Genomic DNA, 14334 nt, shown 5'->3' with positions numbered 1-14334 from the left:
AAAGAAGTATTCCAAGTGACTTTTTTTAACACATTGTAATTCAACTTTTTAAAAGGATATATCTTGTGAACAAAAGAACAGCAAATAAGCAGTCATTGTGAATTGTTTTGTTATTCTGAGACTTCTTAGTGTATTGTGGAGTAGAACATATGTACACTGGTATCACTTAGAAATGAGATAGTCAATTCAGGAGAAAAGAAACAGAGATGTAGGATCAATTAGGTTAAGTAAAATTTTGGTAAATTTGAATTTGTAAGATGAAATCACAATATATTCTATCTTTAAAATATATACGGGGCTTTCCGGGTAGTTCAAATGGTAAAGAATCTGTGGGAGACCTGGGTTTGATCCCTGTGTTGGGAAGATCACCAGGAGAAGGGAATGACAACCCACTCCAGTATCTTGCCTGGAGAATTCCACGGACAGAGGAGCCTGGCGGGCTACAGTCCATGGGGTCAGAAAGAGTCGGACATGACTGACTGACTAACTCTTAACAAGGGATACTGAGCTAGGCTTCTAACAGACCCCCATGTAGTTTTCTGAGACTTCCCAAAGTAACTTTCAGGAGCATCGCCCATGACCGTACCTCCCTCTTTAAAATATACACACAGTACCAATATCATTTTCCTGGTTTTGATACTGTACTACAGTTACACAAGATGCTGCTATTGGTGAGGGGGGGTGGGTAGTCAGGGGCTGGTGGCTCAAGACTTCCTACAACTCCCTGTGAATCTATTCAAGAGAAGCCTGAAATGTAAAGGAGGAAATGGTACAAGTTCAGTTTGTACTTGACTGTGTTGCAACAAGCCAAACTGCAGGTCAAGGTGGGCTGAGTGGATGCCTGAAAACCCATAAGTATGTGAACATCTGGAGAAGGCAATGGCACCCCACTCCAGTACTCTTGCCTGGAAAATCCCATGGACTGAGGGCCCTGGTAGGCTGCAGTCCAGGGGGTCGCTAGGAGTCAGACACGACTGAGCGACTTCACTTTCACTTTTCACTTTCACGCATTGGAGAAGGAAATGGCAACCCACTCCAGTGTTCTTGCCTGGAGAATCCCAGGGACGGGGGATCCTGGTGGGCTGCCGTCTATGGGGTCGCACAGAGTTGGACACGACTGAAGTGACTTAGCATAGCATAGCACGTGAAAATCATCAGAACATTCACAACAAGAGACTTCTGATGTCTCTGAGTTCTTCACCATGGATGTGAGGGGAAGTATTTAGAAATAATCTCAAAAGCCAGGAACATACTCTTTCTGTTGGTTTATCACATTATGTAAGTTTTATATGTACAACACTATATTTCAACTTCTGTACACACTACAGTGCACTAACCACCAAATGTTTAGTTTCCACCTGTCACCACAGAGTTGACCCCCTTAACCATTTTGCCCTCTCCCATCCCTGTTTCCCTCTGCTGCTGCTGCTGCTGCTAAGTCACTTCAGTCATGTCCGACTCTGTGCGACCCCATAGATGGCAGCCCACCAGGCTCCGCCATCCCTGGGATTCTCCAGGCAAGAACACTGGAGTGGGTTGCCATTTCCTTCTCCAATGTATGAAAGTGAAAATAGAAAGTGAAGTCGCTCAGTCTTGTCCGACTTAGCAACCCCATGGACTGCAGCCTACCAGGCTCCTCCATCCATGGGATTTTCCAGGCAAGAGTACTGGAGTGGGGTGCCATTGCCTTCTCCGCTGTTTCCCTCTAGTAGAGGTCAAAACATTCAGAATCCCATTCTTCTTCCATGCCATCCTGTGAATCAGGAGGAAACTGAGGACTTCATTGCCCGCCGTGCAGGTGGGGAAACAAGTCACAGTCACGAACAGACTGAAGCTGGGCCTCACAGAAAGGGAAGGAGGCTCAGGGACTGAGTCCCACATCGCTCAGTCAGAGAATTTCCGTCATACAATAGACAACAGTACCTTGTTCTAGCCCAGGCATACATCAAAATCACCTGGGCATTTCCTTTTACTACTGAGATGGGGAGAGGGGCATTCCCAGGGATGTCTTCAATTGGGCCCAGGTGAGGCTGAATTAGCATTATTCTGAAGTCTCCCTAGATGATTCTCGTGTGCTATGATGATTGAAATTCAATAATCTATTCCCAATCACTTCTGCATCAGTTGAGGAAACTGAGGCTCATAGAGCTGAAGTAGTTTATCACAGCTGGCCAGTCACTCAGGGAGCCATCTAATCCTACTATACTCCTGGGAATGGACTTATAGCATAGCGCTGAAATTCCATTTCTGTAAGTCTCATTTTCTCCAGTTCTTGTTTTCTTTTCCTAGCTGTAAGTGTACTCTTGGACACACACATACACAGACTTTTTGGGGGGCTGTTTTCTTCTCTACTGCTTTGTCTTGTGTTGTTCAAAGATCTATTTACTCCACAGAGACACGAGGCAAGATTCCGAATATCTAATCAGTCCAAGCCACAGTCCCATAGACCCAGGACTGCTGCCAAATTCATGGCAATGGTGCGATAAACGTTTTGTGTGCGTCTCTGCGTTCTATCTAGTGCCCTGGAAAATTACAAACCCAACTGTTTTTCTTCACACGAATTCCAAAGACACCTCACTCCCCTGCAAAGAGAGGTTGGCTCTCTAATTAATTTATCTTGGCATCTGCTTATTGCCTGAACATTTATTAGAATACAATTTATTCAGAAATTTTTATTTGTGTAGAACTTTCTAACCAGTTCAGGATGACATGGCAGATGAGCTGGGTGGGAGGGATTAAGCAGGAAGGGTTTAGATTTGGCAGTGTGTTTAAGTGTTTCTAAGAGGAACACATTCTTACAGTTCCTCCTTTTCTGATTCTTTTTTAAAAGAAAGAATATAGGTGTTGTGTTTTTTTTTTTAAGAAAGCACTATTTAAACTTGATGACAGAAAATACCACTACTACTACTACTATTATTACCACCATCATCAATAGTCACCTTTTATTTGCAAGCTTTTATGTGCCAAGTAGTTGCTAAGTACTGGATTGGCCAAAAATTCATTCGGGTTTTTCCATCATATCAGCACTTACTCTTCTCAACCTCTTACCACAAGCACCATGACTCTGTAAGATTACACAGGCCAGGCTGAGGCAGGCCAAAGTGCATGCCATGGGCACCAAGAGGATAACAGTCTTACACAGATATGATAATCATGTCTAGTGAATACGAACACTTTAGATGGCTACAACAGAGGGCATTACAAATAAGGAAATATTTTCATTCAGGCCCAACATGTTTTATTTGAAGTCTCAAGATTCTAGCAGATTTTCTTGGTTCCCATGAACAAATAAGCAGTTTTAGGACTCTTTTTTTTAAATCACTGATCATTCTCCAGAAAGAAGGGTATGCAAAAGCACAAAATAATTAGTAAGACTGATCTCTCAGAGAAGAGGAACAAATTTGAGTTAAGGCTCCAGTTTACTGACTTGCAGAATTTTATACCATATAAAGAACAATGTCTGTTTCCAGATGAGCAAACAAAGGCACAGATTGAGGGCATGACTTTGGCCAGTTCACAGAGCCAATTTTCACAGGACTCCCTGGCTCTAGGTTCAGTGGACTCTACATTACTGGCATCTCTTAGTTCCTGGGTTTCTAAAAGGCCTTACAAAGTCTGAGAGGAATTTGTTGTCATTCAGTCGCTCAGTCATGTCTGACTCTTTGGGACCCCATCAACTATAGCCCCCCAGGCTTCCCTGTCCTTCACCATCTGCAGGAGCTTGCTAATTCCCGAAGAGAGGAATCAGTACATCAAAAAGCTGCTTTCCACCAGCCTTTTCTCAATCCATTTTCAAAACAGAACAAAGGAAGCATTAGCTGTTTAAGTTTCATTTTCTGCAATTCTGCCTACTTTAATTTCACTTTCTACTTTCAGTTTCCAACTTATCGTTGCAAAAACACACCCACAAGTTACATCATTAGCTGTGGTTCATCTCCCATATATAGCCCTGACCTGGGGCATAAATTTATCTGAAAATCCGTAAGACGGACAGAACAGACCTCAGAGAAGACCATCCAGCTAGACAAAGCATTGCAGAACTGCTGCCTAATTCACAGCAACCATGAGGTAAGCCTTTCTCTGTTTCTCTGCCTTTCTGTATAAAGCTTCTGGAAAAAATTTTAACCATACTATATCAACAGACTTAGTCTCGGTGATGCCATTTCCTTATTTTTCTATTTGACCAACTGTTTCGGACTGAACGTATACGTGAGTGCACTCACACACATGCACATTCATACATGCCCATAAACTGTTTTATCAGTTCATTTTCCTTCTTTGTCAGCATCTTCCTGAGGAATTTGCTGAAACCCAAAGAAAGGGAGGGAAACAGAAAGGGTGGAAGGGAGAGAACAATCCCAGTCTCTGAAACAATTTTCCACCAATCTCCCTTCTGTCTGAGCTAGGGGGGGAATGGACAGTTAATCTGGATACAGATGTTGCTTTCTGGCTCCTCGACAGGAGGAAAAAAGTAGAGTGCACACAGCTGTGTGAGCCACAGCAGTGGCGTCTCTCAGCTATCTTGAGAGAAATATTGTGGTGGATGAGGAAGAGATGCTCACTGCTTAGAGAACAAGACCTTTCTCTGCTGGCATCTGGTCTCACTATCTGCACTGCTGGGCTCCTATGTCAGGCTTTGTCAATCTGACTGGATCTAAGATTCGCAGGTTAACTGTCCTCTGGGGCAGCCAGGTGGCCTGCGATCCTTGACAGCCTCCTGTTCACAGGGCTCGGCTAGAGTTCTGTGCTTGGGAACTCCCACATCTTCCTTAGCTAAAGGGCCTAAAGTAAACTGTATTATCTAAACTGAATCTTGATTCAAAGAACCTTGGATCTTATCAGATCAAAAAAACATTAATATTGGCCTGCAAATTTGCCCTCAGTGTTCCAGTGTACAAAACTTTGAAGGGGCAACAGTTTCAGAAAATGCATAATTACAGACCTATTGTCAACCCTTCTCCCCTCCTTTGGTTCACAGACAAATAAGAGTGGATTATCACTGATAAGAAAATAATAACAACAGCAACAAAAATCATCATCATAATAATAGAAAAGTAGATATCATGTCCTGGATGCTTATCAAGTGCCAGCCTGGCTTCCAAAGTATTATGTAAATTATTACATTTACAAAAGAAACTTATGAGGCAAGTACTCGTATTATACTTTTTTTTGCCAATAACGAATTTTAAATTAAAAAGTTAAGACTACACAGATAATAAGTGATAGAGCTAGACATGAACCAGAGTCTCTATTCAATGATACCTTATTTAATCTTTAAACTGATGTTTCTTAAAAGGTACCAACGGAGGTTCATGAGATCATTTCAGATGGCATAGTAATTAGCTTTTATATTTTAAAGGAAGATCCCCTAGAGGAGGGTATGGCAACCCACTCCAGTATTTTTGCCTGGAGAATCCCACGGACAGAGGAGCCTGGTGGGCTATAGTCCATGGGGTTGCAAAGAGTCAGACACAACTGAAGCAACTTAGCATGCATGCATGCATATTTACATAATTTGCAGAATTTTTACTCAGGCTAGTAACATGAATTTTTATAGTGATAAAATACATGTATGATAAAATTTACCATTTTAACTGTTTTCAGTTCAGTTGAGTTCAGTCATTCAGTTGTGTCCGACTCTTTGTGACCCCAAGGACTGCAGCATGCCAGGCTTCCCTGTCCATCACCAACTCCTGCAGCTTGTTCAAACTCTCGGCCATCAAGTCGGTGAGCCATCCAACCATCTCATCCTCTGTAAACTCCTTCTCCTCCTGCCTTCAATCTTTCCCAGCATCAGGGTCTTTTCCAATGAGTCAGTTCTCTGCATCAGGTGGCCAAAGTATTGGAGTTTCAGCTTCAGCATCAGTCCTTCCAATGAATATTCAGGACTGATTTCCTTTACAAATGACTGGTTTGATCTCCTTGCAGTCCAAGGGACTCTAAAGAGTCTTCTCCAACACCACAGTTCAAAAGCATCAATTCTTTGGCGCTCAGCTTTCTTTATAGTCCAACTCTCACATCCATACGTGACTATTGGAAAAACCATAGCTTTAACTATTTTAAGTATACAATTTTGCAGTATTTAGTACAACAATGTAGTGCAACCATCACCACTATCTAGTTTAAGAAAATTTCGTCACTCTGAGAAGTCACTCACCTCTCATCCTTCACTCCAGGACCTGGTAACCATTAATCTGCTTTCTGTCTCTATAGATTTGTCTATTGTGGATATTTCATATATATGGAAGCATACAACACACGGCCTTTTGTGACTTATTTAACTTAATGCCTTCAAGGTTCATCCATACTGAAGCATGTGTCAGAATGTACTTCCATTTTAAAGCTGAATAATATTCCATTGTATGCACTGACTACATTTTGCTTATCCATTCACCCACTGGAGAACACTTGGGTTTCTCCCACTGTGAATAATGCTGCTATGAATATAAGTATACAAATATCTATTCAAGTCTTTGCTTTATTTTGGGTATCTACCAGAAGTGGAACTAATGAAGTATATGATAATTCTATATTTAATTTTTTGAGGAATCATCATTTTCCACAGCAGCTGCCCCATTTTACATTCTCCCTAGCAATGCACAAGGGTTCTAATTTCTCCACATCCTTGACAACATTTGGTATTTTCTGTGTTTTTGATAAATACCCATCCTAATGGATGTGTAGAGGTATTTTATTATGGTTTTGATTCACATTTCGTTAATGACTGGTGATGTTGAACATCTTTTCATGTACTTACTGGCCATCTGTATATTTTCTTTAGGGAAATGTCTATGCATGTCCTTTGCCCATTCTTTTTATCAGTTATCTGTTTTTCTGTTGTTAAATTGTAGGAGCTGCTTATTAGTCTAAATATTAATCCCTTATCAGGTACATGATTTGAAAACATTTTCTCCCATTCTGTGGGATGTCTTTTCATTCTATTGATACTGCCCTTTGATGCACAAAACTTTTTAGTTTTGCTAAAGCTCAACTTGTTTATTTTTACTTTTGTTACCTTTGTTTTTAGCATATCCAAGAAATTATTGCTAAATCCAATGTCATGGAGCTTTTTCCCTGTTTTGTTTCTAGATTGTTATAGCTTTAGATGTTACATTTAGATCTTTGACACATTTTGAATTCATTTTTTGTATATAAGGAACAGGTCCAACTTCAATCTTTTGTATATGGATATTCCTCCTTTCTGCATATATCCCAGACTGAGTACTGGAGAAGCCAGAAACCTAGAAATGCTGGTAGGCATGAATAGAAAAGTCCCATGAAAAACCTGCTCTCTCTAGCCAAAGGACCCAAAAAGGAGACAGTCTAGCAAAACAAAAAATTTATAAACAACCACTACTCTAGCCAAATACCACAGAAAAAGTCAAACAAAAACTAAGGCCCCATTCCCAACTCTGCTAGTAAAGGCTGAGTGGGTAGCCAAGACTTCTATTCTCACCAGGCTATGAGCTAGGCATCTGGACTCTTCCACTCCGTCCCCCAACAGATGATGTCAGAGAAGGCCAAGTGGAGTGCATTGCCTTCTCTGGTTCAAAATCACTAGCATTAGGGAAATGCAAACTAAGACCACAAAGAGCTACCTCTACATCTATTAAAAGAGCTAATAACATTTTCTTTAAAAAAGTGGAAATATCAAATTCTGGTAAGAATACAAAGAACTAGATCATTCATACATTACTCTGTATGTGTGTTAGTTACTCAGTTGTTTCTGATTCTTTGCGACTCCATGGACTGTAGCCTGCCAGGCTCCACTGTTTATGGAATTTTCCAGGCAAGAATACTGGAGTGGATTGCCATTCCCTTCTCCAGGGGATCTTCCCAATCAAGGGATTGAACCTGGGTCTCCAGCACTGCAAGCGAATTCTTTACCGTTTGAGCCACCAGGGAAGCATACGTTACTAGTAGGAATGAAAAATGAACAGTGTGCATATTGTACCACTGTCAGTTTCCTAGTTTCGATGTTGTACTATAGTTGGATAAAATATAATCTTTGGGAGAAACTGGGTCAAGGATACACTGCCTTATGTTCTATCTTTGCAAATTTCTGTGAATATATATAAATAAATAAATATTTCCCACAAATAAATCCAACTAAAATAAATGGGTCAAATATGATCACATTTAGATAGTCTTAATTTGTTACATAATCTGTAGACTAAGGTCGTGATGTCAATAATATTTCCTAAGGCTCTGCGTTTTTTACTGGTCTCGACCTTAAATACAGCAATAGGAAAACAGAAAACTCTTATATAACATGAAATATGCATGCTCTAAGTGTTTTACATAGATAGGCTTATTAATTCTCACCAAATCCAGTGTGCTAAGTTTATCTTCTGTGCTTTACAAAGGAGGTTCTGAAGCACAGAGAAGTTTCATGGCTAGAAAATGCTGGAGTCAGTGTATGGAGCCAAGCAAACTGCATTCAGAGGCCAAATGGATCTTAGAAATACAGGAACTCGATGGAAGATCAAAGCAGGCAGGCCCTTTTCAAGGCTAGGCTCTAAATAGGAGGTGTTTTACTTGGCTTATTTCTATTGGCTGTTTGTTACCTAACAAAGAAAATCTGCTTTTGTTTTTACAGTTATAAAGCTGATGAGGATCAGCTCAAGGATAAGCTGCTACTGTTGAGATGTCACTTTACATGGGATATGATCATTGCAGAGACAGAAATACCGGATTTAGAAAACAGGGTCTTGGAGGAGATTATGTTCCTGGACATCAAATACAATGTGGGAATATACAACTTACTGGCCTATGTGAAACACCTGAGAGGCCAGAATGAAGAAGCCCTGAAGAGTTTACAAAAAGCTGAAGACTTAAGCCAGCAAGAACATGCCAACCAATCAGAAGTGAGAAGTCTGGTTACCTGGGGCAACTATGCCTGGCTGCATTACCATATGGGCCAACAGGCAGAAGCCCAGATTTACCTGGACAAGGTGAAGAACACTTGCAGGAAACTTGGGAATTCCTCCAGCTATAGAATGGCATGTCCTCAGATGGACTGTGAGGAAGGATGGGCCTTGCTGAAATGTGGAGGAAAGAATTATGAACGGGCCAAAGTCTGCTTTGAAAAGGCTCTGGAAGTGGACCCTGAAAACCCCGAATTCAGCACTGGGTATGCAATCGTTGTCTATCGCCTGGAGGGCTTTAACAAAGCACAGATTAGTGCGGAATTTTGTCTGAACACCTTAAAACAGGCTGTCAAGCTAAATCCAAATGATGCATACATTAAGGCTCTTCTTGGCCTGAAGCTTCAAGATGTAGAACAAGAAGCTGAAGGAGAAAAGTACATCAAAGAAGCACTGACCAATGCGTCCTCAAAGGCTTATGTCTTTCGGTATGCTGCCAAGTTTTACCGAAGAAAAGGCGTTCTGGATGAAGCTCTTCGGCTCTCAAAATTGGCCTTGGAGGAAACCCCCTCTTCTGCTTTCCTGCATCACCAGACAGGGCTTTGCTACAAGTCACAAATAAGCCAAATAAAGTTCGCTACAAACTGTCAGCCTAAAGGACAGGATAAAGAAAACATCAACAGAATAATACCATTAGCCATACATCATTTGGAACGTGCTGTGCAACTAAAGCCCACATTTGAGTTAGCTTATACAAGCCTGGCAGAAATGTACGCAGAAGCAGGTGACCACAGAAAAGCTGATGATACTTTTCAAAAAGTGCTCTGCATGAAAGCACTCGACAAAGAAGTGCTGCAACACATACATTTGCACTACGGCCGATTTCTGGAATTTCACAAAAAATCTGAAGTCGATGCAATTAGCCATTATTTAAAAGCAATAAAAATAGAAAGCCCATCAACAGATAGGGATAAAAGCATCAATTCTTTGACGAAATTGGCTTCAAAGAAACTCCGGAGAAATCCATCAGATATAGAAAGCTTGAGTATTCTTGGGTTCATCCACAAAGTAAAAGGAGAAATGAATGAAGCCCTGGAGTATTATGAGCAGGCCCTGAGGCTGGCTCCTGGCTTGGAGAACTCTGCTGTGATCCCTAGGCACTGAAATACGGAATCATCTTTTCTGCTTGTGACTTTCAGAAACGCATTATGTAACTCACCACAATGCTGTAATCTTTGAACAATTACTCAAACCTGATAAAACATTAGTTGTGTTCAGAAAATAGGGAAACAGCTTTCAGGAGCGATTGTGCGATCAGATCGATCTAAGATGGCGACTGTAGAACCGGAAACCACCCCTATTCCCAATCCCCCGCCTACAGAAGAGAAGACAGAATCTAATCAGGAGGTCACTAACCCAGAACACTGGATTAAATAAACACCCTTTACAGAACAGATGGGCACTCTGGTTTTTTAAAAATGATAAAGGCAAAACTTGGCAAGCAAACCTTCGATTGACCTCTAAGTTTGATACTATTGAAGACTTCTGGGCTCTGTACAACCATATCCAGTTATCTAGTAATTTAATGACTGGCTGTGACTACTCACTTTTTAAGGATGGTATTGAGCCTATGTGGGAAGATGAGAAAAACAAACGAGGACAATGGCTAATTACACTGAACAAACAGCAGAGACGAAGTGACCTCGATGTTTTTTGGCTAGAGACACTGCTGTGCCTTATTGGAGAATCTTTTGATGACTACAGTGATGATGTATGTGGAGTTGTTGTTAATATTAGAGCTAACGGTGATAAGACATGGACACGAGTTTGAGTAAACTCTGCAAGGTGGTGATGATCAGGGAGGCCTGGCGTGCTGCAGTTCATGGTGTTGAAAAGAGTCGGACCGACTAAATGACTGAACTGAACTGAAAGGTGATAAAATAGCAATATGGACTACTGAATGTGAAAACAGAGAAACTGTTAGACATATAGGGAGGGTATACAAGGAAAAGTTAGGACTTCCTCCAAAAATAGTAACTGGTTATCAGTCCCATGCAGACACAGCTACTAAGCAGCTCCACCACTAAAAATAGGTTTGTTGTTTAAGAAGACACCTTCTGAGTATTCTCATAGGCAACTGCCTCAAGCAATCAAGATTTGGGAGCTGAAGGAATGCCTCTTCAAAAGCAGAATGGACTGCATTTAAATTTGAGTTCCATCTAAATGTTGCTAAGATAAAAGGAAGTTTCATTAGCCTTTGTCTTGTACTTCTGTATTCATATTTTCTTTTTTTTTTTAGCTAGAGTGTCCATTATCCCAATCAAAGTATTACAGTACACATCATATCATCCCCAGAATCCATACATGTGTTCCTGGCCCACTTTGTAATAGCTTAATAGAATTAACCATTACAAAAACATTTGACCCATCTACAATATTAAAAAAAGAACTTGCATTTCTATACCTTACAGGAGAATGATTTTGCTTACATTCCTTTATATGAAGGAGCGTATTTTGCTGGTTTGAAAGAGTATAATGCATAGTTTTCTGGCAATTTTCTTTGTTTCTTTTTACAGCATTATCTGTCCTGTACTCTTGCTGATGGCTGCTAGATTTTATTTGCTTCCCTACTTGATAACATTAGTGATTCCGATTTCAGTTTTTCATGTGTTTTGGTTTAGTTTTTCTTTCTCATGTAACATTGGTGAAGAATCTAGGAATATGACATAAAGGTAGAATAAACATTAGTTTTGTGCATTCTTTGGTAATTTTTTTTGTAACTACAATGCTTTGCTACAAATTTATGCTTTTCATTCAAATCACTGATCTATGTTTGTGTGATTTCCTAAACTTAATTGTGTATTATAAAAAATATAGTATCATAATTACATTCCTAATTAGAATTAGTATGTCTGTTTTTGTATCTTTACGCTGTACTTTAACACTTTGTATTACTTAGGTTATTTTGCTTTAAAAATTGCCTCAAGTAGAAAAGCAATCCCACTCATATTAAGACAGTGTACAAAACTGTAAATAAAATGTGTTCAGTGAGTTGTCTTTAAAAAAAAAGTCAATCAGAACATACATGCCTCTACATGTGAGAGAGAGAGAAGAGAGAGAAGAACCATTTCTCTGTGAATGTTATAGAGTAGGGAAAAAAAGAAAAAAAATAGTAGTTTGTTGAGTAGATTTAAAGCAAAAAAAAAAAAAACACTGGACTTACATAAAATAAAATGTTCAATTCATTCACTTTATCAATAAATAGCTTTCAGTGCTAGATACCAAAAGTACTAGGGTGAAGGAGCAAAGAGAAGGTTCTTTCACCTCTACCCATCTTAGGTTTATTGGCTACAGCCTTAAATTAAACTGTCAAAAGACAGATTAACAAGAGAACAACCAGTTTATTAACACATGCATCAGGCATATACATGAGTACCCAGTGATGAGTAACTCAAAGGTGTGACCAGAATGTGGGCTTATATAGCATCCTAACAACCAAATGATACATTTTTAGAGAAATGATAAGGCAAAGGCAAAGAACTTCAAATTTCTGAGTCGCAAATTGTATGAAGGCAAATATCGGGGAAACTAATGGAAAGTAAGAGTTTGCCTATAAGGTTTGTTACATGTGTCTTTCTGTCAGTGTCTCTGGGCTGTTTAGGGACTAGAGCTGTCTCAGGTGATTAACTTCTGTCCTTCCTGGTAGAGAGAGGAGAGACATTATTTTCCAGGCAGATGGGGGAGAACAGAGAGCTTTTCTTATATCTGCTTCTTTTCAATTGCCTTCAGCTCAAAATAACCCTTATGGCAAGGTGGCATATTTGGGGATGGCATATTCTGCTACCCCTCAGTGAACAAAGCAGACATTTTCCTCCAAACCTCAAGCAGCTTACCATCTAGTGAGAGAGACAGACAGGAAAACAAATACATAGTCAAAAAAAAGAAAAAAACAAATACATAGTCAATTAAAGGTCAGTTTTCTACATGAAGATGTTTGAAATGTAATTCATTGTCAAATTGTTCCAAGCAATTTCTATTGCTTTATGCCATTTTGCTCGAAGCACTATTGATTCAGTCATTTGCTAGCACTGATTTAGTTAGATGAATAAATAGGAAAAGGATGCTAAAGAGTCTGAGAGACCATCTGTAGCAATCACCTTTGATTATAACATTTTGTTAAAAGACAATGCCCTATAAATAACATTTTTAAAAGGAAAATTAAGGAAACAATGTCATTGTTTTTTCATTCTTGTCCGTCTTTGGGGGGAAGTGTATGCATTCCTATTGTGGCTCTCTAATAAATTACCATGAACTGGGTGGCTTAAAATCACACTCATTTATTATCTTACAGTTCTAGAGGTTAGAAGCCTGAAATGGGTTTCACTGGCCTGAAATCAAGGTGTTGGCACATCCAAATCCCTTCTGGAAGCCCTAGGAGACAATCCTTGTGGTACCTTTTCCACATTCTGGAGGCTGCCTGTGTTTCCTGGTGGGAATCCTAAATCCACAGAAAAGACAAGTCCCCAAGGAATTCACAGACCTACTGGACAAGGCTTTGGATTTCTACTGAAATTCTATAGGAACTGAAGTGAGTAAGGTTTGTATCAGGAGCAGGCATGAGAGTTACAGAGAAGCAATCTTCACAATTTCCGTATCACTAAAACTAGAGGTTTATTAGATTAACAAAAACATGACTTAAAGCGCTTGTGTTTGAGGAAGGAGGCTGTAAGGTACTAAAATAAGTCTACCCACTGCCAACTCCTCCAGGTCAGAAATATGAAAATCAAATAGTTATTGGATAAGTGTCAATTCTTGAATGGCTAACTCTTCTCCAATATTGTTATACACCATCTGTACCCAGAAAGCAGAGCTCATTAAGGCAAAATAAATCTCTGGATTATGCAATGTGTTTGTGTGATGTGTTTGACAAGCTTCAAAGATCACATTTACTTATTGTGTTTAATAACCTAACAACCATCTCTCTCACCCATCTTTTCCAACTCTGGAAGACATCTCTGCTCTTCGGGCAGTTCAGTAAAACTAAAATGTGGGACAGCCTGGATGTCTGCAGAGGAAAACAAGCAGTGAATCCAGGAAAAGAGATGCTTTCTGGTATTGAAAATACTACTGCCGAATTTACAAATGAGGATCTCCAGGCATTACCAAGAAGTTTTTAAATTGACAGCTGAATCTCAGGAGCTTGTTACTCCCATGTAAATGACTGGCAGAACCTCAGTTATTCACTGTCCTTATTTAGAATTCCCCGAGTGCCCAGGGAATGTCTCTCATGTACCCTAAATCAGGCCAAACCTTAGCTCAGGCCATTCACTACTATTATAAGTGCCCCAGCCTAGGTCTTTGATAACCACTGTCTACACACCACCACAGGATCCACCTACTTGGGAACCATCCTGGCCACCAGTATCTCCATTCTCCTGAGGCTGCTAGAACTGGACCTGCATAGGGA

General features: G+C 40.0%; 2 protein-coding genes and 1 pseudogene across 3 annotated transcripts in view; 2 read left to right on the top strand and 1 right to left on the bottom strand.

The window, feature by feature from the left end:
• IFIT1 (interferon induced protein with tetratricopeptide repeats 1) overlaps nt 1-13772 on the top strand; it is a 34074-nt gene extending 20302 nt beyond the window's left edge. The window contains exons 2-3 of the mRNA XM_027528935.1: nt 3877-4068; nt 8600-13772. Coding sequence (XP_027384736.1) covers nt 4064-4068; nt 8600-10031 — 1437 coding nt within the window. The 5' untranslated portion in view covers nt 3877-4063 and the 3' untranslated portion in view covers nt 10032-13772. The remainder of the gene's footprint in view (nt 1-3876; nt 4069-8599) is intronic.
• The window catches only part of LIPA (lipase A, lysosomal acid type), a 128903-nt gene that overhangs the window by 111380 nt on the left and 3189 nt on the right, over nt 1-14334 (bottom strand). The gene's annotated exons all lie outside the window — the stretch shown is intronic.
• On the top strand, nt 10177-13772 carry LOC113884370 (annotated as a pseudogene). Its single transcript, XR_003508859.1, has 2 exons — nt 10177-10672; nt 10800-13772. The product of XR_003508859.1 is annotated as a eukaryotic translation initiation factor 4E-like (transcript).

This window comes from Bos indicus x Bos taurus, chromosome 26, assembly GCF_003369695.1.
Source record: "Bos indicus x Bos taurus breed Angus x Brahman F1 hybrid chromosome 26, Bos_hybrid_MaternalHap_v2.0, whole genome shotgun sequence".
In the NCBI taxonomy this organism is placed as follows: Eukaryota; Metazoa; Chordata; class Mammalia; order Artiodactyla; family Bovidae; genus Bos; species Bos indicus x Bos taurus.
This window is presented reverse-complemented; position numbering and strand designations above follow the sequence as displayed.